General features: G+C 52.4%; 1 protein-coding gene across 2 annotated transcripts; it reads right to left on the bottom strand.

The window, feature by feature from the left end:
• Positions 1–6,728: 6,728 nt before the first annotated feature.
• On the bottom strand, positions 6,729–19,582 carry HPCAL4 (hippocalcin like 4). 2 transcript variants are annotated; one of them, XM_033227010.1, is made up of 5 exons: positions 19,183–19,582; positions 18,942–19,047; positions 12,590–12,759; positions 12,107–12,322; positions 6,729–10,809 (listed from the first exon to the last, which is right to left on the bottom strand). In XM_033227010.1, exons 3-5 carry the CDS (start codon positions 12,749–12,751, stop codon positions 10,612–10,614), a joined length of 576 nt encoding a protein of 191 aa, XP_033082901.1. In that variant the 5' UTR covers positions 12,752–12,759; positions 18,942–19,047; positions 19,183–19,582; the 3' UTR covers positions 6,729–10,611. The 2 variants fall into 2 exon arrangements, with proteins under 2 accessions (XP_033082901.1, XP_033082900.1); XM_033227009.1 differs by lacking the exon at positions 18,942–19,047.
• Positions 19,583–23,339: the final 3,757 nt, after the last annotated feature.

Raw genomic sequence — 23,339 nt, 5'->3', positions numbered from 1 at the left:
AGAGCAGGCGGCGGCGTAGACGCGGAGCTGGCTGAGCTGGGCTGCAGGAGGGAGGCGAGTCCCTGCGAGGGAAGGGGGCGGGCAGCGGCTGGGAGGCTGTGCGTGTGAGCTGGGCTCCCCGCCCGCCGGGTGGGGGGAGGTCACACTCGCCCTCTCGGTCGCCCGTGTGTCGCTGCCTCTGCTGCTGCTACTGCCGTACGGTATGAGGGATAGCTGGGCTCTCCTTCCCCCACCGACCCACGCCTGAAGCCGGTTGGGTGGTGAGGCGGGCTCTCTGGCTCTCTGGGTTTGTGGGCTGCAGCGGATTTGGGATTGCGAAAATGGTGTTCTTCGCAGGCACTGAAGGGCGCGGAGAGAGGAGAGGACTGACAACTTTTTCCCCCCTCCCGCAGGATAGTGATCCCCAAACAAGAAAATGAAAAGCTAGCCGTCCCCATCCCAAAAGCTAGCCGCCCATCTTTCCTTTAGGAGCCAGGACCCTAGGATCCTGACGATGTCCCCTTGCCTCCGAAGCCAGTCCATCCGGCAGGCTGGCAGGAGGTGATGCATGGATAGCTCCGACCACTAGCAGAAGCCTGCTCCCAGCGGGAGCTCAGTGAAGGGCCCAGCCCGGCAGCTCGTCCACACCACCTATGAGGGGCCCTCGAAGTCCATGTCGAGACCAGGCTCCCCTTGACCTGGGGTGGGAACCCAGAGAGACTCCCAGGGACTTTGAACACGAATTCTTGCTGGCCCTTTGGTGGTCAGCAGGGGGCGCGCATTCCCAGGCCCCCCCCTGCCCAGCTTGGAGTGATTAGTTATAGGCCATGAAGAGGCTGGATAGAGGGAGGGCAGAAGAGGGGCCTCAGAACTAACATCCTGGAATTTCAGGGTGTTGTCCCTCTTGATGCAGAGCTCTGTAATAGTCTCGGGGTGCAGACACAAATGTCACCCATCCCAAGGCACAGACCAGGAAGCAGGCAAGCAGCCTCTCTCAGAGGTGTGCATGGGTGGGTGGGAGAAGCAGGAGAAAACACTGGCTTAGCTAGGAGGGCCTCTGACTGGGGAGGTGATGGGGCTACAGAATGGAGTGATCGCCCCAGCCTCTACCAGGTCCTGGGAGGAACAGACCAAACCTTGTGTGGGAGGAAGGGGAAAAATCATAATAAAATGTTAGGATTGGGGGGAAACGTGTTTAGATTTACTTCTAGGCTTAGTAGATTGTTTCCAGAGATGGCCCAAAAACTTCTTCCATCCTGCCTGTCCTTTGGCAATGTGACTTTGACACTCCTCCCATTCAGAGGTGGAGTCCAGTCTGAGCTGGCCCTGTGACTTGCTTTGACCAACTGAACAGAGTAGAAGTGGTGCTGTGTGGTTTCCAAGCTTATGTCTTAAGAGGCCTTGCAGATTCCATTTTTGCCCTCTCGGGAGCTGGCTACTATGTAAAGAAGCCCGGACTATCCTGCTGGAAAAGCCACATAGTGAGACAGAGAGGACCTGGAGGATAAGAAGCTAGCGACAGCCCAGGTGACTATAGGCACAATTGGCAGACATGTGAATGAGGCCTTCCTGGCTGTCCCAGCCCCAGCTCAGCTCCCAGTGGAGTGCAGCTATGTGGATGACACCAGCCAACACAACATGAAGCAGTCAAACCTTCCAACTGAGCCCAGCCAACTCACAGAATCATCAAAAATAATAAATTGTTGTTTCAGGCACTGAGTTTTGGGGCAGTTTGTTACACTGCAATAAATAATTGAAACTCTAGGAATGGGGTCAGTCATTCTCAGCTGCCTCATGGAGGAGAACGATGAAGTCACTCAGGAAGAATGTATAGAGTGGTTACTTGGATGGAGGTGAGCACTGGACACAAAAGTGAGCCACCCCCATGCTGTCCAGTGGCCTTTAATCTGTGTGATTGGCTTGAAAAGATGACCTGGGCCAATCAGATTTCTCTTTCTCAGGAATTTGGAATTGGGAAATGGGCTAGGCAGTCAACCATTGGAATGGAAGCTGAAGATGCTATGAAATACAGTTGGTTCCCAGGAGACCTGGGTGAGCCTCAGCAGACTGCAGTTATATGCAATGTAAAGCTCGGTGCAGGTGGAAACTCTCTGAGCTGAATGAGCTGAGCAGCAGATCAAGATGGGAAAGGATGTGCAGACAGCAGCACATGAGAGAAACCATGCTGTCCTGAGATGGAGCCACCTCTGGTCCAGACAGCTTCCCAAGTTCCAGCTAAGGCCTGGCTCTGGTGCCCTACACTTTCATGAGATTCTCCACATTGTTTCAACAAATGCCCCTGAAAGGAAATTTGGTGGCTAGTGGTTTTGCTTGAGTAGTCACTTTTCCCAGCCTCTCTTTCTAACAAAAAGCCCTGCCTCCGTGGTCTCTGGTCAAAAAGTAGGCATGTGACTGAGACCTGACCAGTGGCGGGGAGCTCTGTGTCCATGGACACAGGGATGAGCATGTGACCCCAGGTGAGACACTCTTCACTCTTATTTAGGGCTGCTGGGAGGTTTGGCTCTTTTTCTCTGAGGTTGTTAATTTGGGGCAATGTGAGCTGGGAACCCTTTTGGCAGCTGAAAGAACATGGAAGAAGCACATCTGGAAGGACAATGGTGCCACAGAGAGAGAAGCAGGAAGGGGGAGGGAGAGAGGATGCAACTGAGTTTCTGGACCCAGCCATGCCTGAACTTCCCAATTACATGAGCCAATAAGCCTCCCTTTTTGCTTAAGCTTGTGTGAGTTGGATTTTGTTCACTTGCAACCAAAAGTCCCAACTAATCCAATCCCCTTTACTCACCCTGCTATGAGTAGGCAATGTTCTTTGCCATCAAGGAATCCTGCCCACACTCCTGGTTCAGTCCCTTTAAGAACTTTCCCCGGGCCGGGCACAGTGGCTCACACCTGTAATCCCAGCACTTTGGGAGGCTGAGGTGGGCAGATTACGAGGTCAGGAGTTCAAGACCAGCCTGACCAATTTGGTGAAACCTCATCTCTACTAAAAATACGAAAATTAAAACTGGGTGTGGTAGGGCACACTTGTAATCCCAGCTACTCAGGAGGCTGAGGCGGGAGAATCATATGAACCCAGGAGGCAGAGGTTGCAGTGGGCTGAGATCATGCCACTGTATCCAGTCTGGGTGACAGAGCGAGACTCTGTCTAAAAAAAAAAAAAAAAGAACTTTCCCCAGATCCTACTTTGGAAGGATTAGAGAACTTGATCCTCAACTGTTCTTTCCACCCTTCCAGGCTTCTGGCCATGCTCTCTGGCTTGCCTGTCACTCCCTAAAGCTGGCTGGGTGCAGGGCTTCCCTGGCTCAGGGTTTCTGGACTCCAGCCAGGACTTTGCCTCTAGGTCCAGCACTTCTTCAGATGAATAAACTGGGAACAGACCCCTTAGGGCATGACTCCAGGAGCCCCACACCTGGCTGCTCCCTTAGACAGCCCTGCTCCAGCATGCCTGGCCCTTAGACAGCCCTGCTCCATCCAGCATGCCTGGCCCTGTTGGCTAACATTTAGTAAGACCCCGGGGCAGATGCCACCTCCTCCATGAAGCCATGGCTGCCCTTTACTCTTTACCTATTCCTCACCTCTCCTCAGTTAGGTAAGACGCTTCCTCCTCTGGAGCTCAGAGCTGATGGTGTTTTTTGTTTTTTTGTTTGTTTGTTTTTGAGACAGAGTCTCACTCTGTTGCCCAGGCTGGAGTGCAGTGGTGCGATCTCAGCTCACTGTAAGCTCCGACTCCTGGGTTCATGCCATTCTCCTGCCTCAGCCTCCTGAGCAGCCTGGACTGCAGGCGCCCGCCACCACGCCTATTTTTTTGTATTTTTAGTAGAGACGGGGTTTCACCGTATTAGCCAGGATGGTCTCAATCTCCTGACCTCGTGATCCACCTGCATGGGCCTCCCAAAGTGCTGGGATTACAGGTGTGAGCCACCATGCCCAGCCAGTTTTTTTAAATCTCTTTTCACATTCTGACTTGGATTCACTCCCATGGCTGAGAAGCCACAACAAGCAGCGGCCTTGATGTTTGGAGACCTGAGATCGGGTCCCAGCTTTACCATTCTCTGGGCCTTTGTTTCCTTGTCTTTAAAAAAAAAAAAAAAAAAAAAAACATGGCTGGGCGAGGTGGCTCACACGCCTGTAATCCCAGAACTTTGGGAGACTGAGGTGGATTGATCACCTCAAGTCAGCAGTTCGTGACCAACCTGACCAAAATGGAGAAACCCCGTCTCTACTAAAAAAAAAAAAAAAAAAAAAAAAGCCAGGGCCTTGGCGGGCACCTGTAGTCCCAGCTACTCGGGAGGCTGAGGCAGGAGAATGGCGTCAACCCGGGAGGCGGAGCTTGCAGTGAGCTGAGATGGCACCACTGCACTCCAGCCTGGGCAACAGAGTGAGACTCCGTCTGAAAAAAAAACAAAAAACATAATACAAAATTAGCCAGGCATAGTGGCTTACGCCTGTAATCCCAGCTACTCGGGAGGATGAGGCAGGAGAATCGCTTGAACCCAGGAGGTGGAGGTTGCGGTGAGTCGATGTCATGCCATTGCACTCCAGCCTGGGCAACAAGAGCGAAACTCTGTCTAAAAAAAAAAAAAAAAAGAGAGAGAGAAACTTAAATGTGTGCTTGGCTTAGCCAACAGCAGATCACATGGAAGTGTTTGTTGACTGTGAGGGACTGTGTACATGTGAAGGGCCAATTGTTGGAGAGTTGGGAGGGCTTCACAGAGGAGGAGATAATTGAAACAGGGGAATGGGTGACCCAGGGAGGAGCAATGGCTTGTGCACAGCACAAAAGCGTAAGAGACCCCTTAGGAAATGGGGGCCATTCAGAATGGCTTAGTGCAGGGTGCAGGATGGAAAAGTGAGAGGAAGAAAAAGCCTTCTGAGGTCGATTGGTGCCAGATCATGCGAAGACCTGGAGGGATATTTAAGGAGCAAATCATACAGAGGGGCAAGGGGAGCCTTTGAAGAGCTGACATGGTTAGATTTGTGCTTTAGGAAGGTCACTGTGGTTTCTTAGTGGCAGCTAGATGGGGCAGAGGGCAAGGCTGAAAGTAGGAGGTGGACTAATTTGGCTGGGTTAGAGATTATGGGGACCTGAGTGGGTAGGTTTTGGGAGAAGGCAACAGAGGACCTGCGTGCCCAAAGTAGACAGGGAACAGGACTTCCCATCCCCCAGCATGGCCTCAGCTGGGAGTAGCAGCCCCAAGTTCTCAGGCTTCTGAGTCACCTCCTTAGTTAGGTTCATGGTTGCCCCGAGGCCAGGTCAGCCTCCTTCCTCTGTGCTAATTGCTTCCTGCCAAGGGAGCTGGCCACCTCCAAGCGTCCTTGAGGCAACCCTTGTAGAAGCAATTGAACATTTCAGGAGAAGGCAGGCAGCTCCAGCCACCACTGCCCCCAACTCTCTGCAGGGAACAGTGCTTCTTGGGCTGTCAGGGGACATTCTGAAAGGAACACTTCACCACCAACTCCCACCCCAACCCTTGACCATATTTCAGGTCAACGTGGAACAGTTTACACACTATGCAATGACCTGGGACAGCAGGAGAGGCAGGAGCTGAAACGCAGACTGTGCTCCTCTTGTGAAGCTGTGCACCCTAATATGACAGGGCTGTATTCACCAGGAGGAAGGGCAATATTTTCCTAATTAGCCCAAAGGCTCTATCCACTGCCCAGCTGCATACTTACGGGACTGCTTCCACTCAGAGGGGTGCCTTTTCCTAAGTCATACAAACGGCGCCATTTGGACGAATTGTAACCCTGGCTCTTGGCCTTTCTTTCCACTGGCCACTGTCCTCTCATTTGGGCTCTTATGAGGCCTTTCACTGGGCAGAGAGGGAAACTGAGTCCAAATGTCTGCTGCCGTTAGCTTCCTTCTGAGGGAATTGCTCAAAGGTCCCACATATCAGTGTCCAGTCTGGCCACAGATGGTTGGACCAAGGGAGGACACCTGACCTAAGGGATCCCACCAAAAGCTAAGCCAAACCAGTCAGATCCTTTTGCTTGTGAATTGGAACTAAGAGGCACAGAGCGGAGTTGTCAGTCACTGGTGAGTCTTGATACCGAGTCGGAGATTCAGCCACTTGTGCAACAAAACCAAAGAAGTCTGAAGAGAAGCCCAGGAAAAGAGCACGGATGCAAATACTGTCCAGGGCGTGAGAGCCTGCAAGACCCAGGGATGGTAAGGAAGATGCCCAGTTGCCAGTTCCAGTTCTCTTGAGGTTCAGCTGTTCTTTTTTTTTTTTTTTTGAAACGGAGCCTCGATCTGTCATCAGGCTGGACAGCAGTGGCGCAATCTCGGCTCACTGCAACCTCCACCTCCTGGGTTCAAGCGATTCTCCTGCTTCAGTCTCCCGAGTAGCTGGGACTACAGGCATGTGCCACCACGCCCAGCTAATTTTTGTATTTTTAGTAGAGATGGGGTTTCACCATGTTGGCCAGGATGGTCTCAATCTCGACCTTGTGATTCGTCCACCTTGGGCTCCCAAAGTGCTGGGATTACACGTGTGAGCCACCGCGCCCAGCCTGAGGTTCAGCCATTCTTGATTCTCCATCTTCAGAGTCTCTTATAATCTGTTCCCCTATTTCTTTGAACTAGCTTAAGTGAGTCTCATGCCATGTTCCCAGAGTTCTTGCTAGAACAAGGACCTTGGCCCTTCACTGAGTGAGCCTCCCCAGGCCTCTTCTCTCTCTTACTCCCACCCCAATTCTGTCCCAGCTTAGGGAAGAGCAGCAGCCCTCAGCACAATCGCACCTTTTATTCACTGTCAGTGGGGAAAGAAACACACCACAGAGCACAGGGTTGAGCAGTGAGGGCAGTCGCTGAGGGCACAGCCAGAAGCAGCACATCTGGAGGGGACAGGGGGCTACACTGGAACTGGGCCCCTTCCCCTGCACCCAGACCCCCCGTTCCCCAAGTCTCCTCTCCACTGCTGCTTAGAAGGCACTGGGCCCGACTGGCCTCCACCAAGCAGGAAGGGCTATACACCCTGGCAGGCCCAGTCCTGCCCCCACACTCTGGCAAAGGTAAAAAGAAAACCCTGAACATTTCAGAAAGAAAATTTCATATTTTTCTGAGCCTTTTTAATTGCAAGGTTTGAATTATTTCTTTTTTCAAGAATGATGAATAAAACATGTAAGAAATGCTTGACCCCACAGTGATCTCTAAAGTCAGCTCAAAGCCTCACCCAGGGTGGATCCTCAGGAAATACTTGTTGCTTCAATACATTTTTGTGTAAAAAATATTTACAGTGTCAGCTTACTATCCTGCCTGGAGACCTCAGCTTCTTCTCTTCTCTTTCTTTTCTTTCCCCCATCCCACGCCATTCCTTCTCTCTCTGCAGCAAGGCAAATTTCTACCTCTAGAGACTGTCATTGTCAGGAAAGGATTTAGTGCCTTAACTTATGAACTAACTTTTTCTTAACTTTTGATGTAAAGGTAAGTTAAATAATCCTGACTACAGCTGAAAGGACTAAAGTGGCCATCTGAAGTAGCCTTTGCTGATAATTTTTAGAGATAAGAAATAAGATGCTCATCAATTAGCCCAAAAGGATGAACGAGGGTAGAGTATGTGAGAAGGCAGATTCTGGGACCTTGCAATTCACACAGTTGTTGCAAGAAGATTGGAATTTCAAAGGAGAGTTTGGATGTATCAGTGTTTTGATTGTATACTTTTGTGTCTGTGCAAGTCATACATAAATCTCTGCTAGCCTTGTGCTTTGTGGCAAGTCTCTCTCAGCTGGTGCAGGGATGGGAGACCTGTGTCTCTTCTCAAGGCAGGGCCAGTGCTCTACCACAGTGCTCCTGAGCACACAGTCCCTGGGACACCCAGGAGTATGTGGGAGCAAGACCTGGCCCACCTGTGGTTCCTCCCATCAGCAACATGGTGGTCTCAGTTCCTGGCCTGGCATTGTGTGCTCACACTGCTGGGCTGAGAATACTGAGCCTGACCAGCAAAAATCACCCATGTGTATGTGTGTCCAGAAGCCTGGAGTAATCAAATATGCCTTCATGGGTAGGACTTGCCCACCAGCTTGGAAAAAACAAAAACAATTCTCTTAGGGAAGATGATGGTGGGTAAAGACAATGCAGGATGCTTCGAGGGTTCTGACTCTGAGGCCTCCCAGGATAACACTGAGCTGTTAGCACAGCTTGCCAGAGGCAGAACACAGGATGCTTGAAAATGTGGGGACTTCAAACAAGCTCCTATTTTTTTTTTTTTTTTGGAAGACCACAATCTCAGAAACTTCTTAGCAGGAAGCCTATAAAGGATGAAAATCAATGTAGCTTTCCCTGCTGTCAACTTCTACACAGCTCAGTCACAGAAATGGACAGCGAAGAGACTCTGAAAAGAAGAAATCCTCTTAGAGCCTTGGGTTCAAGTCTTAGCACTGTGTCACCTCCTGACTATGTGATCTTGCATAAGGGATGCTTCCTCTCTGAATCTCAGCTTCCAAGTCTAGAGAAAAGAAATGAAAATCTCCACCTCCATGGGCTATGAGTATAGAATGAGATGGGGCACATGGCAAGCCTTTGAAAGCCATGAAATTCTGTGTGGTTGCGAATTAGGCTAGATTCAACGTTTGCAGGGAAGGAACGTCAGTGAAAAGCTTTCCACCAGAAGATTTAGGTCACAACTGAGCCAGGTTGGTGAGCATCTGCGTGTCTGTGATGCTGACTGACTGCACAAGACACACCCAATAGCCAGCTCCTGGGAGCAATGCAACATCCTTGAGGCATTGCCGGATAAACAACTGCTAGTTCCTGCCTGAGGATGTTAACTCCCCAGCCTCACCATATGACTGGTCATGAGCAAGAGGATAGAAAACGGGTGGCAACCCAGTGGCCTTGCTACCTCCAAGGGCCCAGTAGAGCTTGGGACCAAGGTCTATTCATCGGCATCCCCCAGAGTTTTCACCTGCAGAGAAGCAGGACAGGTGAGCACTCAGGAGTGAGGAGCATGCTGCATCTCTTTCCTGCAGATGCAATTCCCCTACTCCAGGCTCAGCAATCATTTCCTACTCCTACCCTGGGCTGACAGCACCTGTGTACTAGACTGTTTTCACCGGCAGTTCAAGAGGAAATCAACTGTCACTGCACGTCAAAGCTAATTTCTGATCACAAGTACAGGAGAAAGTCAAGTGAAAGACCTGATGAAGAAGCAAGATTAATTTTTCTGGCAGTCGAAGCATGCAGCTGTATAGCTCATGGATCCAAAATTGGAAAGCAGGCATTGGAAAGCAGAGCCAGCACACTTGGAAGATGATGAACTACCTGGCAGATCTAAGATTTGGGGTTAGAAAAAGCCTTTCGAATGGAGCATGCCTGGCACATTTTTAGGCATTTGGTCCATAAATTCTGTCTGGGTACCTAAACAGTGGCCAGGTGAGCCTTTTCTTCGAGCTCCTTCTGATTCTGTGGCAGTGAAGGAACAAGTCCAGTTCTGAAACTAAACCAAATTCAGAAACGAACTACCAAGATTCGGGATACACACTTGTCTCACTCTTTGCAAACCTTGTTTTTTCCTGTCTCTGAAGTCAGCACCCAACCTGAGTAAGTATGTAATAGAAAGTTGCTTGTTGAATTGAAAAAGGTAATAAAAAGGAAGAGCTGAAGCAGCAAAAACTGCTGAGCGTGGCAGCTCAGGACTTAGTCTGAAAAAGTGTTATCTGGTAAATTTCATGGTCTTTTCTCCCTTTTTTCTCAGGTTTTTTCCCCTTAAAAATTAATATTTTCTCTATTCATTTAATCATTTTATAAGAAACCAAGTAATATAGAGTATATTTTAACCTCCTGAAATAATAAAATGACTGTAGCTCCTTTAAAGGGTACTAAAAAAATAAGTATTACATAAATTTCATTTTTCTTAAAACTTTCACTCACGTGGCTCCTCAACTTCCAAATGCTTTTCATTTTGTCCTTCTGCAGCTTTGTGTGGAGCTGAGCTGGAAGATGAAATAGCTCCTCCCAGACCAACCAGCTTTTCAGCACCCTCTGCTCAGCTGAGACCCTGACAGCTGGAAGTTTGCCTCACAACCCTATGAGCTTCCAGAGGGCACAAGATGTGTCTTGTAAACGACCATATCCTTAGCACCGAACAGGTGCTCAATAATCATTAGCTGAAGAAAGGACTGAATGAACGCTCCAAAGGCTGGGGCTGGAAGGGCCAGGTAGAGTAGAAGGAATGGGGAAGAGACCACCTTTATGGGATCTGGAGCCTCAGGAGTGGACAGACCCAATTTGGCCCTGTGACAGGCCTATGGGACCACATTCTATAAAGCATAATCCCAGGATCAAGAGAACTTTGAACCGGAACCCCAGGCCCCCAACTCCTTAACCTCACCTCCTGGGGCAAAAGCCAACTCCCCTACGCCCAATGGATGCTGGTTCTGTGCCAAGTGGGAGGTGGGGCTAGAAGACAGGATACCGGAGGACCTGTCTCTTTTGCAGGGTGAGGTGGTCCCTCAGGGATCTTGATGGAGGGGAGGAGGGGCTTGGGCAGAGGACTGGGTGGGCCAGAGAAGGGGGCTGGAGTGTCCCTCCTCCTGGGTGGCCAGCCAGAGAGGTCATCAGGTCGGGAGGCGGCCATGCTCCTTCTGGCCAGGGACCCTGCCCCTCACCAGCCTCTACTTCTGCATGTCACACTGCAGCAGCAACACAATGGATGGGTCACTCTTGGCTGCCTCCTTGAACTCCTCCAGTGTTATCTGGTCGTCCTTATCCTGGTCCATCTTCTTGAAGATCTTGTCCACACGCTGCTGGGGCGTGAGCCCGTCCTGGTTCATGCGCATCATGATCACGGTGCCCACCATCTTGTAGATTGCCTGGTGAGGGAAGGAGGAGGGAGGTGTGAACACCCACAAGGGGCCCTGAGAAGAAGGGAGGTGTGAACACCCACAAGGGGCCCTGAGAAGAAGGGGATGAAGAAAAGGGATCTGGCAAGGAGAACACTAGGGGGTGGTGAGGATACTGGAAAGTATATGTGGTCATTAAGACTGGATATGGATATTTAATGAGCAACTCTTTTTTCTTTTCTTTTCTTTTTCCTTTTTTTTTTTTTTTGACAGAGTTTCGATCTTGTTGCCCAGGCTGGAGTGCAATGGCATGATCTCGGTTCACCACAACCTCTGCCTCCCGGGTTCAAGTGATTCTCCTGCCTCAGCCTCCCGAGTAGCTGGGATTACAGGAGCGCACCAACACGTCCGGCTAATTTTTGTGTATTTAGTAGAGATGGGGTTTCACCACGTTGACCAGGTTGGTCTTAAACTCATGACCTCAGGTAATCCATCGGCCTCAGCCTCCCAAAGTGCTAGGATTACAGGCGTGAGCCACCGCGCCCAGCCCCCAACTCATTTTTTATTTAGACTAAATAATATTTATGTAGATGAAACATGCCAGAAACCCAACTCCATGGAAGTTTCCTAACTAGGAGACCTGACTGATGGGGCTCCTGGCTCCCAGTATGACCACCTTCCTGTCACTTTCTCCCTCTCCTGGCTCTCCCACCACCGGGCCTCCTGGCCCCTCCTTGAACTCTGCAGAGAAAGGCCGACCTGCCTTAATTGCCCTTCAGCATGGAACGCTCTCTCCCAGGCATCCAGCAGTAAAGGCCTCACCCGGTTCAGGCTGCTGCTAACTTTCCACCTTTTATAAAGTCACTTCTCCATCACGCTCTCTCCCGGCACTTTGCTTAATATATCTTCCTCATAGCACCTAAGGCCTGACCCCGCGTGTCTTCCTTCATTTATTTTTTTTAAATTTCTTACTAGAAGGAATGCCCCATGAAAGCAGGAACTGGCAGGCGCTCAATCCCTGCCTGTTGACAGAATGAGTTGAAAACATCTGCTGTGAGGTCAGACTCCCTGGATTGGTTTCAGGAACCGCCACCCGCAGCCGTTTCCTCCTCTGCCAAATGGGGTTTGGGACAGTAACCACCACCCCCAGTCGAGTGTCGGGTAAAGCATTTAGCCCGGGCCTGTGGTCCGCCGCGGGGTGGTAGGAGGCGGGATCGTAGGCTGGGGAGCAGCGGGGAGGCCCCGAGGACCGAGAGCAGCGCGGAGGCAGGGGCGGGGGCGGCGAAGCGCTGGCCTCGGGGATAGCAGCGCCCACGCGGTCCCGCACCTCGATGATCTCCAGCATCTCCAGGCGCGTGATGCGCCCATCGCCGTCCAGGTCGTACATCTCAAAGGCCCAGTTGAGCTTCTGCTCGAAGCTGCCGCGGGAGGTGACCGACAGGGCGCAGATGAACTCCCGGAAGTCGATGGTGCCGTCGCCGTTCTTGTCGAAGGTGCGGAAAGCGTGCTGCGCGAACTTGGAGGCATCACCGTAGGGGAAGAACTGAGGGGGGTGCGGCGGGTTGGGTCGCAGCGACAGCTCCGCCCAGCCCGCCACCACCCCAGGGAACCTCCCCCTCACCCCGCGTGCCTCGCCTCCTCCCACCCCGGGTGCCTCACCTCCCCCGCACCCCAGGTGCCTCGCCTCCCCTCCACCCCGGTTGCCTCGCCTCCTCCCACTCCGGGTGCCTCACCTGCGCTCACCCCAGGGTACCCTGCCTCTCCCACCCCGGGTACCTGGTTCTCCCCACCCCAGGTGCCGGCCTCCCACCTTGATGTAGAGCTGCTGGAACTCCTCCAGGTTGAGGATGCCGCTGGGGCAGTCCTTCAGAAAGCCCTTGTACCACTGCTTCAGCTCCTGCTCGCTGAACTCAGTGTTCTGAACCAGGTCCTCCAGCACCTCGGGGGCCAGCTTGCTATTGGTCTTCCCCATGGTGGGGACTGCGGGACAGAGGGCAGGACAGAGGGCTTCCTCCGATTGGGTCCAGGGCAAGGCCCTGCCTCAGCCACAGCTGCCCCCTCCCCTGCCACACACAGGGTGGGGCTGCAGGTTCCTTCCCCTCGTGACACTCCCCCATAACTGGGCCTTCTCTCCCCTCACAACACCTGCATTCAGGCAGGTTTCCTCTCTTGCACCCCCCCCCCCCCCCCCCCGCCGCCCTTCCAGGTCTCAGTTCTCTTCTCACTGACCGTGCAGCACTCCACAGTCTTCATCCTCTCCCCTGGGGCTCACACTTTCCATGGCTCCCATGCCCACAGACTAAGACCTTGACTCCTCTCCTTGCCATTTTGGGCTTTCTGCAGTCAGCCCCCACCCTCCTTGGCAGGCTTTTGTCCTGAGAAGGGACCTGAGGCAGGTTCCTTGTGTGTCCCCCTGGCACTGTCTCCCAATTTCTACCTCAAGGCTTTCTTGGGCCACCCCAGCAGGGAGCTTCTCTCCCTCTTTTCTCTGTACAAGTAGAAATCCTCTACTGACATTTGGCTTCTCATTAATCCATTCATTCCCTAAGCATTTATTGAGACTGACTGTGTGCTAGGCCCTGTGCCAGTGATGGAGATGAAGCAGACATGAGCCAACCTTCAATAACTTGTAACTGGGTCAAAGAGGCAGATGGTTGGTTACAAAGGGCCTCCAACCCATGCCAAGAAATTTGGAGGGAACAGACGCTCCTGGAATTTTTTAAAGCAAGGGCTGGGAAGATTGCATTCATTCCACAATATTTACAGAATGCTTATGATATGCCCCGTCTTGAACGAGTCACTGGGGACCCAAGAAAAGGTATATGTTTTAGAATTTTTCCAGGCCAGTCACTGTATTTTATGCCTGTAATCCCAGTACTTTGGGAGGCTGAGATGAGAGGACAGCTTGAGGCCAGGAGTTTGAGACCAGCCTAGGCAATACAGTGAGACCTAGTCTCCACAAAAGAATTTAAAAATTTGGCCAGGCGTGGTGGCTCATGCCTGTAATCCCAGCACTTTGGGAAGCCGAGGCGGGAAGATCATGAGGTCAGGAGATCAGCTCCATCCTGGCTAACACAGTGAAACCCTGTCTTTACTAAAAATACAAAACATTAGCCAGGCTTGGTGGCGGGCAACTGTAGTCCCAGCTACTGGGGAGGCTGAGGCAGGAGAATGGCGTGAACCCCGGAGGCGGAGCTTGCCGTGAGCCAAGATCGCATCACTGCACTCCAGCCTGGGCGACAGAGCGAGACTCTGTCAAAAAAAAAAAAAAAAATCGCTGAGTGTGGTGGTGCATGCCTTATAGTCCCAGCTACTTGGGAGGCTAAGGTGGGAGGATCACTTGAACCTGGGAGGCAGAGGTTGCAGTGAGCTGAGATGGCACCACTGTACTACAGCCTAGGTGATAAAGAAAGGCCCTGTCTCAAAAAAGAAAAAAAAAAAAAGAATGTTCCTTTGGCCACAGCATGCAAGATGACCTTTGGTGGAGGCAGGTAGGTAGAGCAGGGAGGGGCCTGCTACATGGTTCAGGTGAGAGACAATGCTGCCAGAGTAAGGGTCGTGGAGAGAGGTGGATGGGCTGAGACGTTAAGAAGGGCACTGGCAGGACTTTACAATTGATTGGATGTGGGAGTAAGAGGAACAGAGGAGTTGAGGCAGAGGCTCAGATTTGAGGCTCAGTGGATAGAAGTGTTGTTGCTGGGAAGCAGATTTGGGAAGGATCAAGAGTTATTTCCCAGTGGGAATGTGAGCCCGTACGTGGGCTGTATCAGGGGAAGTGTTTGAAGAGGTACGGGCCCTCCTCAGGAAGTGTGGCCAGACCTTGAAGGCAGAGTAGACCCTCCTGTCTGACTTCCCTGGGAGGAATGCCCATGCAGAGTCTGGGTTTTCCAGGACATGGCTTGGGAGGTGCCTCTGACCTGCCTAGAGTCTCTTTGGAAGAGGGTCAGGCTTCCACCCCAGGGTAGCCTGTCCTCAAGATACTCTGAAAGAGGAAGCCCTTGGGCTCAGAGAAGGTACTTATGAAAATTCCACTCCCATAGCCCGATGTCTGCCAGTGGGCTTCTAATTATTACTGCTGGGAAAACACTAAACAGCAAATCTGAGGTTGGTCCATTCCTTCCCACTCCCCTTTGCTGGGTTGACCTCAGGCTAGTTACAGATCATCTCTGGGCCTCAGATTCCTCCACTGAGCCCTAAGGAAGACCAAGGAGCAGTGCAGGTAGCAACATCCTTCCCCACTCCCACAGGATGAGGAATTGTATGCCCTCAGGAAAAGCCAGGGAGGGGGAGCATGCCATCTTCAGGAACCTGAGGCTGTGCGGAAAATGGCTACACTGAGGCCAGAGGCAAGGATGCCTCCGAAACACCCATGCGCAAAAGAAAGCAGGCCCCATCCCTCTCCCAAATCCAAAGGACTCTGAAGGCTCAAGGTATAGTCAAGGAAGCTGGAGAAGCCAGAGGCAGAGGTGTCTGATGGGGAGAGGCAGAGCCTCTCCCTCTGTCTTCCGTAGGATGTGCTTGAGAGTCTGCATGAGGGGCTGGGTCTATGTGTGGGAGCATGTCAATGTCTGAGGCTGCAAATCTGTCAGAGTGCACACGTCTCTCTGTGTGTGTCACAGTGTCTGTGTGGCTCTCACCTTATACCCCTTTTCTCCTCCCTGCTCTGTGCTGCCTTCTCCACAATTCTCTGTCTCCTGGGGTTCTCCCTGTTCCCTGCTCTTATTGGGTTTCAGACCCAGACTATGCTTCCTCCTTTATTTCTTCTCATTCCCTCTACATCATCAGAAGGTCAAAGCTGAGCCTAGGCAAGATAATGAAACCCCGTTTCTACATAAAATTTAAAAATTAACCAGACAAGCTGGCATGTGCCTGTAGTCCCAGCTGCTCAGAGGCTGAGATGGGAAGATCACTTGAGCCCAGGAGGTTGAGGCTGCAGTGAGCCTCACACACTGCACTGTGATCAAGCCACTGCACTCCAGCCTGGGCAACAGAGCAAGACCCTGTCTCAAAAAAATAAAATAAAAATAAATAAGTAAATAAGAAATTAAGAAAAGAAGGTCAAAATTGGCAGTGCCCTTTAAGACCATCCCCTTATTTCAGTGAAAATGGAAATTGAGAGATAGGAGAAAACTGGCTCGGGGTTACACAGCAGGTCAGTGGGAGGGCCCAGATGAGCACTCAGGCTGAATCCGTGCCACCTGCCTGGGCCACCGTCAGCACAGACCTTTTCCACCCACATCTGCCCTCTGGGAAAATCAGAGCTCTGATCTCCCTTTTGGCCCCAGTGGAAACATCTGGGGCCACAATCTCTGATACCCAGGAGATAGTCACCCCTAGGGGTGCCCACCAGTGCCTCTGAGCCAGCAAGTCTACAGCCAGACTCGCTCCCAACCAGAGATGGTCAGATTGTCTCTGTTGCCCCTTCCTTCTCTCCCTCATCCCTGGGATATGGGGAACACAATCTCAGTTACCTTCATTTTTTCCCTTCCCTTTGCCCTAGGTCTAACTTACCATCAAGTCCTGTTGTCTCTTATTTTGAAATGCTCTTGGTACCTTCATTATGTCCATAACCAGAGACACAGCCGAGGGGGCTGAAGTCAAGCTATGCTCTTGCCGATGGGGCTTCCCTGCCTGGCAGGAAGTGCCTTTCTTTTGATTCCTCTGTTAGGAGGGAATGGCTTTTTCCCCCCAAAAGGTACAATATAGGCTAGAAGTGGCCATGCCCATGGGCCCCCTGAAACTCCAGAATCCTCTAGAATCTGGTCTCAAAGTGCCCACCTATCTAGCCTCAGCTCTCATTGCTTACCTCACCACCGCGTACTCCTCTCAAGCCAGCCTTCTCACAGCCAGACACGCCTCACCTCTTTGCTAAGCTATTTTCCTCTCCCCTAATATCCTTTCTTCTCTCCTGGGCTATAATCAGTCTTCAGGGCCTGGTTGAAGCCTGCTTCCTTATGATCAGCCTTTTCCAGTCTGGACAGTGGAGAGTCAGCAGCCTGGGCTCTGCACTTTGGGCATGAGTCAGTTCCCCACAAGCATGTAGACTTCAGAGCTCTCTGACCCTCACCTGGTGCTGTAGAATCCCAGGATGCAGTCTGACTTGAGACAGGTCTTTGCATTAAACCCCTGCCTGAGTCAGAAAAAAACTCTCCAGACCTTTTTGCTCAAATGGCAAGGAGTTGATCCCCTCCAATATGCCCAAGTCCACTTTTGAGCAGGTTGAAGGGTGAGAAAAGTTTATCTTTCCCATGGGGGAAATAAAAGTGCTTTTCCCTATGCACTCACTTCTCTCAGTGAGTGCTTAGTCCTCACTGGGTCTGGGACCCATAAGAGCAGGGGGTTTTCTCTCTTATAGCTCCCCTACCCTGATTCCCACCCTGCCTTCTGTGCCTACACAGAACTGCCCTGCAGAGACATAGTGGCAATCCTAGGACACAGTGATGCTCAATGAATGTCTCTTGGTGGATTACGTAAGAGGAGCAGAACCCCCTTCTTCCTCCCTGGGTCTATGTCAGGCTGTTTTGTTTATCTGCGTTCTTCTGCTATCACACCCACTTCAGAGACAATGGAACCCAGACCTAGGGAAAGGAAGGGTTCACCCAAGGTCAACTATAGCCCATCAGCAGCAAAGTTAAGGCCAGAACCCAGCTGGGGACAATGCTCTGCTGGAGCTGTGGCCCTGCTGAACCTGAGCAGGCTCCTCTGCTTACCTCTTGAGGGCTATCCTCCAGCTGTGAAGGAGCTGAGACTGCCCCATACACAAAACCATTGCCCCAGTGTGCCCAGACGGTTCTTCAAGAGGGCTAAGGGCTGTGGGCTTTGAATGGAGAGGTGGCTGAGGCTTTGAATGGGACGGACTGAAGGAAGCAATAATCCCACACCCTCACCCAGCTTCAGAGGAGCCGGTGCTGAGGCGGTTGCCATAGTGACAATAGCTCCCTGGTCAGGAGATTTTCTCTCTTTCCTCTCCTCCTTTTGCTCTTCCCCAAGCAGCAGCAATAGCAGCAGCAACCAGGTCTTTTCCCTCTCCTTCTTAATGAGAGGCAGGGGATGACAAACAAAGAGTAAGCCCTGATGGTCACCTTCAATTTGGAGCTGTCCATGTCAGGATGGGCTACTGGTCTAGGAGGCATTCCTAATAGAAGGGGCCTAGAGAGTGTGTGGGAGGAGGTAGCCTGTACCTAGGCCTGGCTAAGAAGGAATGTGCCTTCAGTGAGTTCTAAACCAACCCCACCCCCCTCAGGCCTCCTCTCTTTAATGTCCTATTGGTTCAGGGTTCTGTTTTTCCACAATCAGCCATAGAACCAGAGTGTCTTAGTACCAGAAGGCTGTTCAAGTTCATCTCACCCAGTCTACCCTCTCTCTTATACCCCTCCCCATTTTTATGAAGGATCAGAGAGGGGAGTGACTTGGCCAAAGTCAAACTTAGGCTGTGCAAGATTTGAATCCAGCTCATCTGCCCTCCAGGTACAGTCCACTTTAGGGCCAGGAGCAACACAGCCCACATAGCACTTTGGCAGGGTCCCCACGGAGCAGCAGGAAGATGGGAGAGAGGGAGCAAATAGTCATACAAATTAGAAAGATATTTGACAGGCAGAATGAGAGGACTTAGTGCCTGGCTGTGAGGGGGAGGGAGGAGGTATGGAGGTTGGGGCCTTGGCAGCAACTGGACTGACAGGGCATGGGTGGTCTGCTGAGGGCGGTGTCCTTGGTTCATCCTCCTGCCAGCGTGAGAGTTGCCAAATATGGGGCCTCTGCCTAGCACTGGGGGCCATTGAGGAGGGCTATTGAGACTGTCTGTGAGGAGAAAAACTGGGGAAGGAGGATTGTCCCTCCTTCAGGTACGCTGTGGGCTCTGTCAGCTTGAGGGGTGGTAAGTGGGGACAGTGTCTGGGGACAAGGAGAAGGGAGCGCTCTGTGGAGGGGGAGGCTGTCTTTGGGGGCAGGAGCTCTCTGATGAAAAGTGGCTAGGGGCTATCCGTGGAGGTGGGAGTTTGCCATGGGGCTGGACAGACAACCCATATCCAAACAGGAGGGAGGGTGACCAGCGCCTCGAGCTAGCAGCAGCACCACCACACCCCCAGATGTATGTGTGTGCATCTGTGTGCGTATGTGTGTGTGCACGCGTGTATGTTGGGGACCAGAGCAATGGTTGTTCTCACCTGAGCTGGGGATAAGGAGGCGGCTCTGCCTCCTTCTCTGCACCCACGGGCCTGGACTGAGGTGGGCGGTCTCCTGCCCAGGGGTGGGTTCTTCAGTTGCTGCCGCCTAAGGCGGAACCACGGGTCAGGGAGTTGAACCAGGGCAGGACATGAGGATGGGAAGGGAGAGTGGAGGGGGAGGGGGCCAGGGCCTCCGCCCGGTGGGGCTGTTGCCTTGAGGATCCGGTCCCACTCGCATTACCTGAGGCCGCTCGCCGGGTCGCTGGATGGCTCCGAGCCTCGGCGGGCCGCGGGGACCGAGACTGGCTCCCGGGCCGGCAGCTGCGCTCTCCGAGGTCCGCGCCGGAGCCGCCTCCCAGATCTTGTATCACTATGTGCCTCCCGAAGGCGATACGTTTGGCATAAGCCCCGCCCCATCCCGGGCAGGTTGCACGGCTATTGGCTCCTCTGGAGCGGAGTGGCAGGCGGGGTTTCAGGTGGGGACCGGGTGGCCTGCGAGGCCCGGCCGCAGGAACGCGCCCCGCCTGCCCGCGCTGACCTTCCCGGAGTCGCCGGGAAGCGGGAGGGCTGCACCCCCATCTGCACCTCTGCCCTGAGGCTCAGCCCCCGGCTTACAGGTCTGGGGTGAAAAGGGTCGACGATGGAAGTGGATTCTCAAAAACAACCTCACCGTTGCTATGGAAACGGGAGAACCACAGCCGAATCTCTAAGCTTCCTTTCCTGGGCCCCAGCATGGGTGGGGGCGGAGGAGGGGATGAGTCACAAGATGAGACCCCCCCCCATACCCCAGCCGAAATTGGAGGGGGTCGATGAGGAGCTGCGGAGGAGCTGGGTGGGAGAGGGAGGAGGCAGGTGGTCAGCAGTCCACGCCACTGCGTCCCCCCTCCCCACGCACCCACTCCCTTCACGCCGTGGTGCAGAGAGGAGGGTGCTGGGTGCGCGCGAAGAGCGCGGTATGGGTGGCGAAGTCCCCAGACTCTACCTAGCCCTGCGCTAGTCGTGGGTTCCCTCCAGCCACCCCTCCAGCCCTTCATTCCGGTCCCTCCCCAGACGGGCCCTCCTTCTTTCTCACGGACCCCCAAGAGGCCTCTCGCGTTCTCCCCCAGAAGGACCCCTATGCCTACCCATGGATCCTCCATTCCCCACCCTCCCGTCTTCCCGTCCCGCAGACAGAGCCGGTCCCCAGCCGCCGCCAGTCTCCGGCCTCGGATGTTGACACAAACCCGAGGCGGTTTACACTGAGCGGGTCTGGAAGCTTTCAGGGCCCCGGCAACACCTCCTCCCCGCACTCGGGGGTCTCCCCAAAGCCCGGCCCGGCCGCCTGGGCTGCACTGGCGTCTGAGAGCTCCTGACACAAGGCGGTTGGAAGGAACCCTTTTAAGCCAAACTGGGGGCAAAAGGGGAGCAGATATCCCCGGGCTGGGCCACGTGCGGGGAAGGGACTTCTAAGGATCTGTCAAAAGTCGGGGCGGGCGGCTGGGGATTGGCCTAACCCGAGCGCGGACGCTGAAGAGCAGCGGTGAGAGGCGGGGCTTCTGTCTGCGAGGAGAAGGTAGAGGTGGGCGGGGCGGGACAATGGGGGATGGGGTCAGACCTGCCGCGAGCGGGGACGAGGCTTCTGGAGCTGGTCCCAGAAACGCCTGGGCCAGGCTCGCTGGGGGAGGAACCCGTGGATGTCCCTTTTCTTTAGGAACTGTCTCGTTGCCCCTTGAAACGGTTTTGCTCTACCGTTCTCGCGGCTGCGGGCTATGCCTTCTCTCTGCGGCCTTAGCAGGGGGCTGAGGGCTCCAAAGAACCTCCAGCTGAAGGAGGAGGGGCATCCTTGGCACTATGGGTTGGTGACTCCTGAAAGACAGGGGTTTGAAGTTCTAAATCTTTCACTTCCCTGATACCTTCTCAGTTCTGGGTCTTGGAGACCCAGAGATGAGCAAGAACCCCCTTGCTCACAGTTAACCATAATCCAAGGCGTGAAGAAGTGGGGAGAGGCAGCACGGGTTACTAGAAGTGGTATCTGAAACCCTAACACTGACTGACCCAAGTTCACATTGGTAACATTGAGTCCCATTTTTGCCAGTGATTCCATTTATGACCGTGGGCAAAACCCTTCTCATTCTGGGCCTCCCAGTCAGTGAAATGTGGGAGCTGGCACAGGAGGTCCACAAGAGCAGGGGGAAATATTCAACTAAGGGGATGAAGAAAGACTGTCCCTTGGACAGAAGTATGTGTACATGAATCTGACTGCTCCACTTAGAGTCCTGAGCCCTTTAACAATAGCTAATGTGTATTGAGAGCTTACTTTGTGCCAGGTGCTGTACTAGCATATTATATGTATTACCCAATTTATTCCCCATAAGAGCTCTGTGAGGCAGGTTCTGTTATTACTCCCACTTAACAGATGAGGAAATCGAGGCACAGAGCAGTTAAGTGACTGACCCAAGTTCACATTGCTAGTAAAGAGAGCTCCAGCGCTGGGATTTGAACCCCAGCAGTCTAGCCTCAGAGCCCACACTCCTAATCAGTACACAATACTGCCTCTCCTTATGGTCCTTCAAGTCCTTAAGGGTAAGGAGCTTAGATTGGAATATTTGTTTCTGATTCCCCAAGGTATCACAAAGGCAAAATCCAGCCTCCTGGGAGCAGCCCCTCTGTCTCCGGTGAACAAGACATGGGATCCCAGCAGTACAGTAAACTGGAAGTAGTGAAAACAAGAAGCCCTCCTGGGCTGGGTGTGGTGGCTCAAGCCTGTAATCCCAGCACTTTGGGAGGCTGAGGCGGGTGGATCACTTGAGGTCAGGAGTTCAAGACCAGCCTGGCCAACATGGCAAAACCCTGCCCCCACTAAAAATACAAAAAGAATTAGTTGGGTATCATGGCCCATGCCTGTAATCCCAGCTACTCAGGAGGCTGAGGCAGGAGAATCGCTTGAACCCAGGAAGCAGAGGTTGTGGTGAGCTGAGATCACACCACTGCATTCCAGCCTGGGCGACAGAGTGATACATCAAAAAAAAAAAAAAAAAAAAGGAATAGAAAAGAAAAGAGCAGCCCTCCTGAACTGCAAGGGGGCCAGAGTATGGTTTCTGCTGGCCATCCTATACCCCAGGCATGACTACCCACGCTGCCTCACCCATGAATCATCCTGAGGCCATGTGACTGTTCCTGAAACTGCCAGTCATAACCCAGCTTCACCTGTTCACCATACTCAACTTTGAAGCCCTGGTATTGGACCTTGCCTCTGTCCCCTTCAGTTTGATGTTTAAAGCAATAACAGCTGACATTGACTGAGTTGCTTCACTGTGTACCAGACTCTCTGCCATGTCCTTTATCTGCATCTTCTTACTTAATCCAGAAGATGACCACTACCCGGGATGATATTAAAAATATCTAACACTCCATTCAGGCATGAGCATTATCAATCAGAACGGATATTGGCCTTAGTGCTAGATCAAGGTCTTAGCAGCTCTCTGTTCTGCCAAGAGTTAACACTTAGGTTACTGGATCAGTAAGGCAGGCAGGGAGAAGCGAGCATAGTGAGGAGTCAAAGGCTATGGCTGTTTACCAGTCAACTTGGAAGTACTTTAATGTTTTAACAACCAGTTTAGCTGTACCAGTGCGTAGGGACTGAATTTCAGCCCTTGTTTCATTATTTTATTTCATGGCAGAGGATGGAGCCTCAGAAAGGTTAGACAACTTGTCCATTGTAACACGGCTCATTAGTCAAAGAGCTAGGATTCCAACCTAGGTCTGACTTCAGAGCCCACACTGTTAACCACTGGCTGACTTGTGTTCCTGAGAAGTGGTAGCATTCAGAATTGAGTTGGGATTTCCAGTATTATGAGCCAGAAGAATGTGGTTTGAGTTTTGGGGCTTTGTCATGGCCTTACTGTTCTCAGGCTTGGAGTCTTGGCAAACACCTGTTCCACGTTGGTGAAGGAGCAGGCTCTGCAGAATGAGGAGGCAAGATCAAGCTGCACCGAAGGACAGGAGGCCCCACAAAGGGGCACGGAGGGAAGTGAGCCCAGCAGGGTTTGGGTGAGGACAGAGGTCTGCAGACAGTGGCCACTTCAATTTGTTTCATTTAAGTGCTAGCATTCCTCTCCTCCTTGGTCCTGAACAGTGCCTTTATGATGGATAGTGCCTTAGTGATTCCCTGGGTTTTCTCTGCCTTGGCTAGTGCAGCTTCATGACAGCTGGAATTCCCCTAGGTCTTAGATAGTTCACTGTCTTCTTTGTGGCTGGGAGAGAGTGAGATCACCAGAGTTGGGTTCCTTCCTTTTACACTATTGGCTAAGCAGGATTTTTTTTTTTAAATTTCCAAAATAAGAAATCTCTCTATTATCTGGAAGGAGAAGGAGAAGGAAAAGAAGAAGAAGAAAAGAGAAAGAAAAGAAGAAGGAAGAA

This window comes from Trachypithecus francoisi, unplaced genomic scaffold (assembly GCF_009764315.1).
Source record: "Trachypithecus francoisi isolate TF-2019V2 unplaced genomic scaffold, Tfra_2.0 Lachesis_group12, whole genome shotgun sequence".
Taxonomy (NCBI): domain Eukaryota; kingdom Metazoa; phylum Chordata; class Mammalia; order Primates; family Cercopithecidae; genus Trachypithecus; species Trachypithecus francoisi.
Note: the sequence above shows the minus strand (reverse complement) of the source record. Positions and strands in the feature narration are given on the sequence as shown.

What these genes read in the sequence shown, in the direction of transcription:
- HPCAL4 (XM_033227010.1), bottom strand. Translation starts at nt 12,751, where the DNA reads ATGGGGAAGACCAATAGCAAGCTGGCCCCCGAGGTGCTGGAGGACCTG. An exon ending in TCCAGCAGCTCTACATCAAG is followed by an intron (nt 12,323 to 12,589) that starts GTGGGAGGCCGG and finishes CACCCCCCTCAG; the next exon opens with TTCTTCCCCTACGGTGATGC. An exon ending in AGATGCTGGAGATCATCGAG is followed by an intron (nt 10,810 to 12,106) that starts GTGCGGGACCGC and finishes TTCCCTCACCAG; the next exon opens with GCAATCTACAAGATGGTGGG.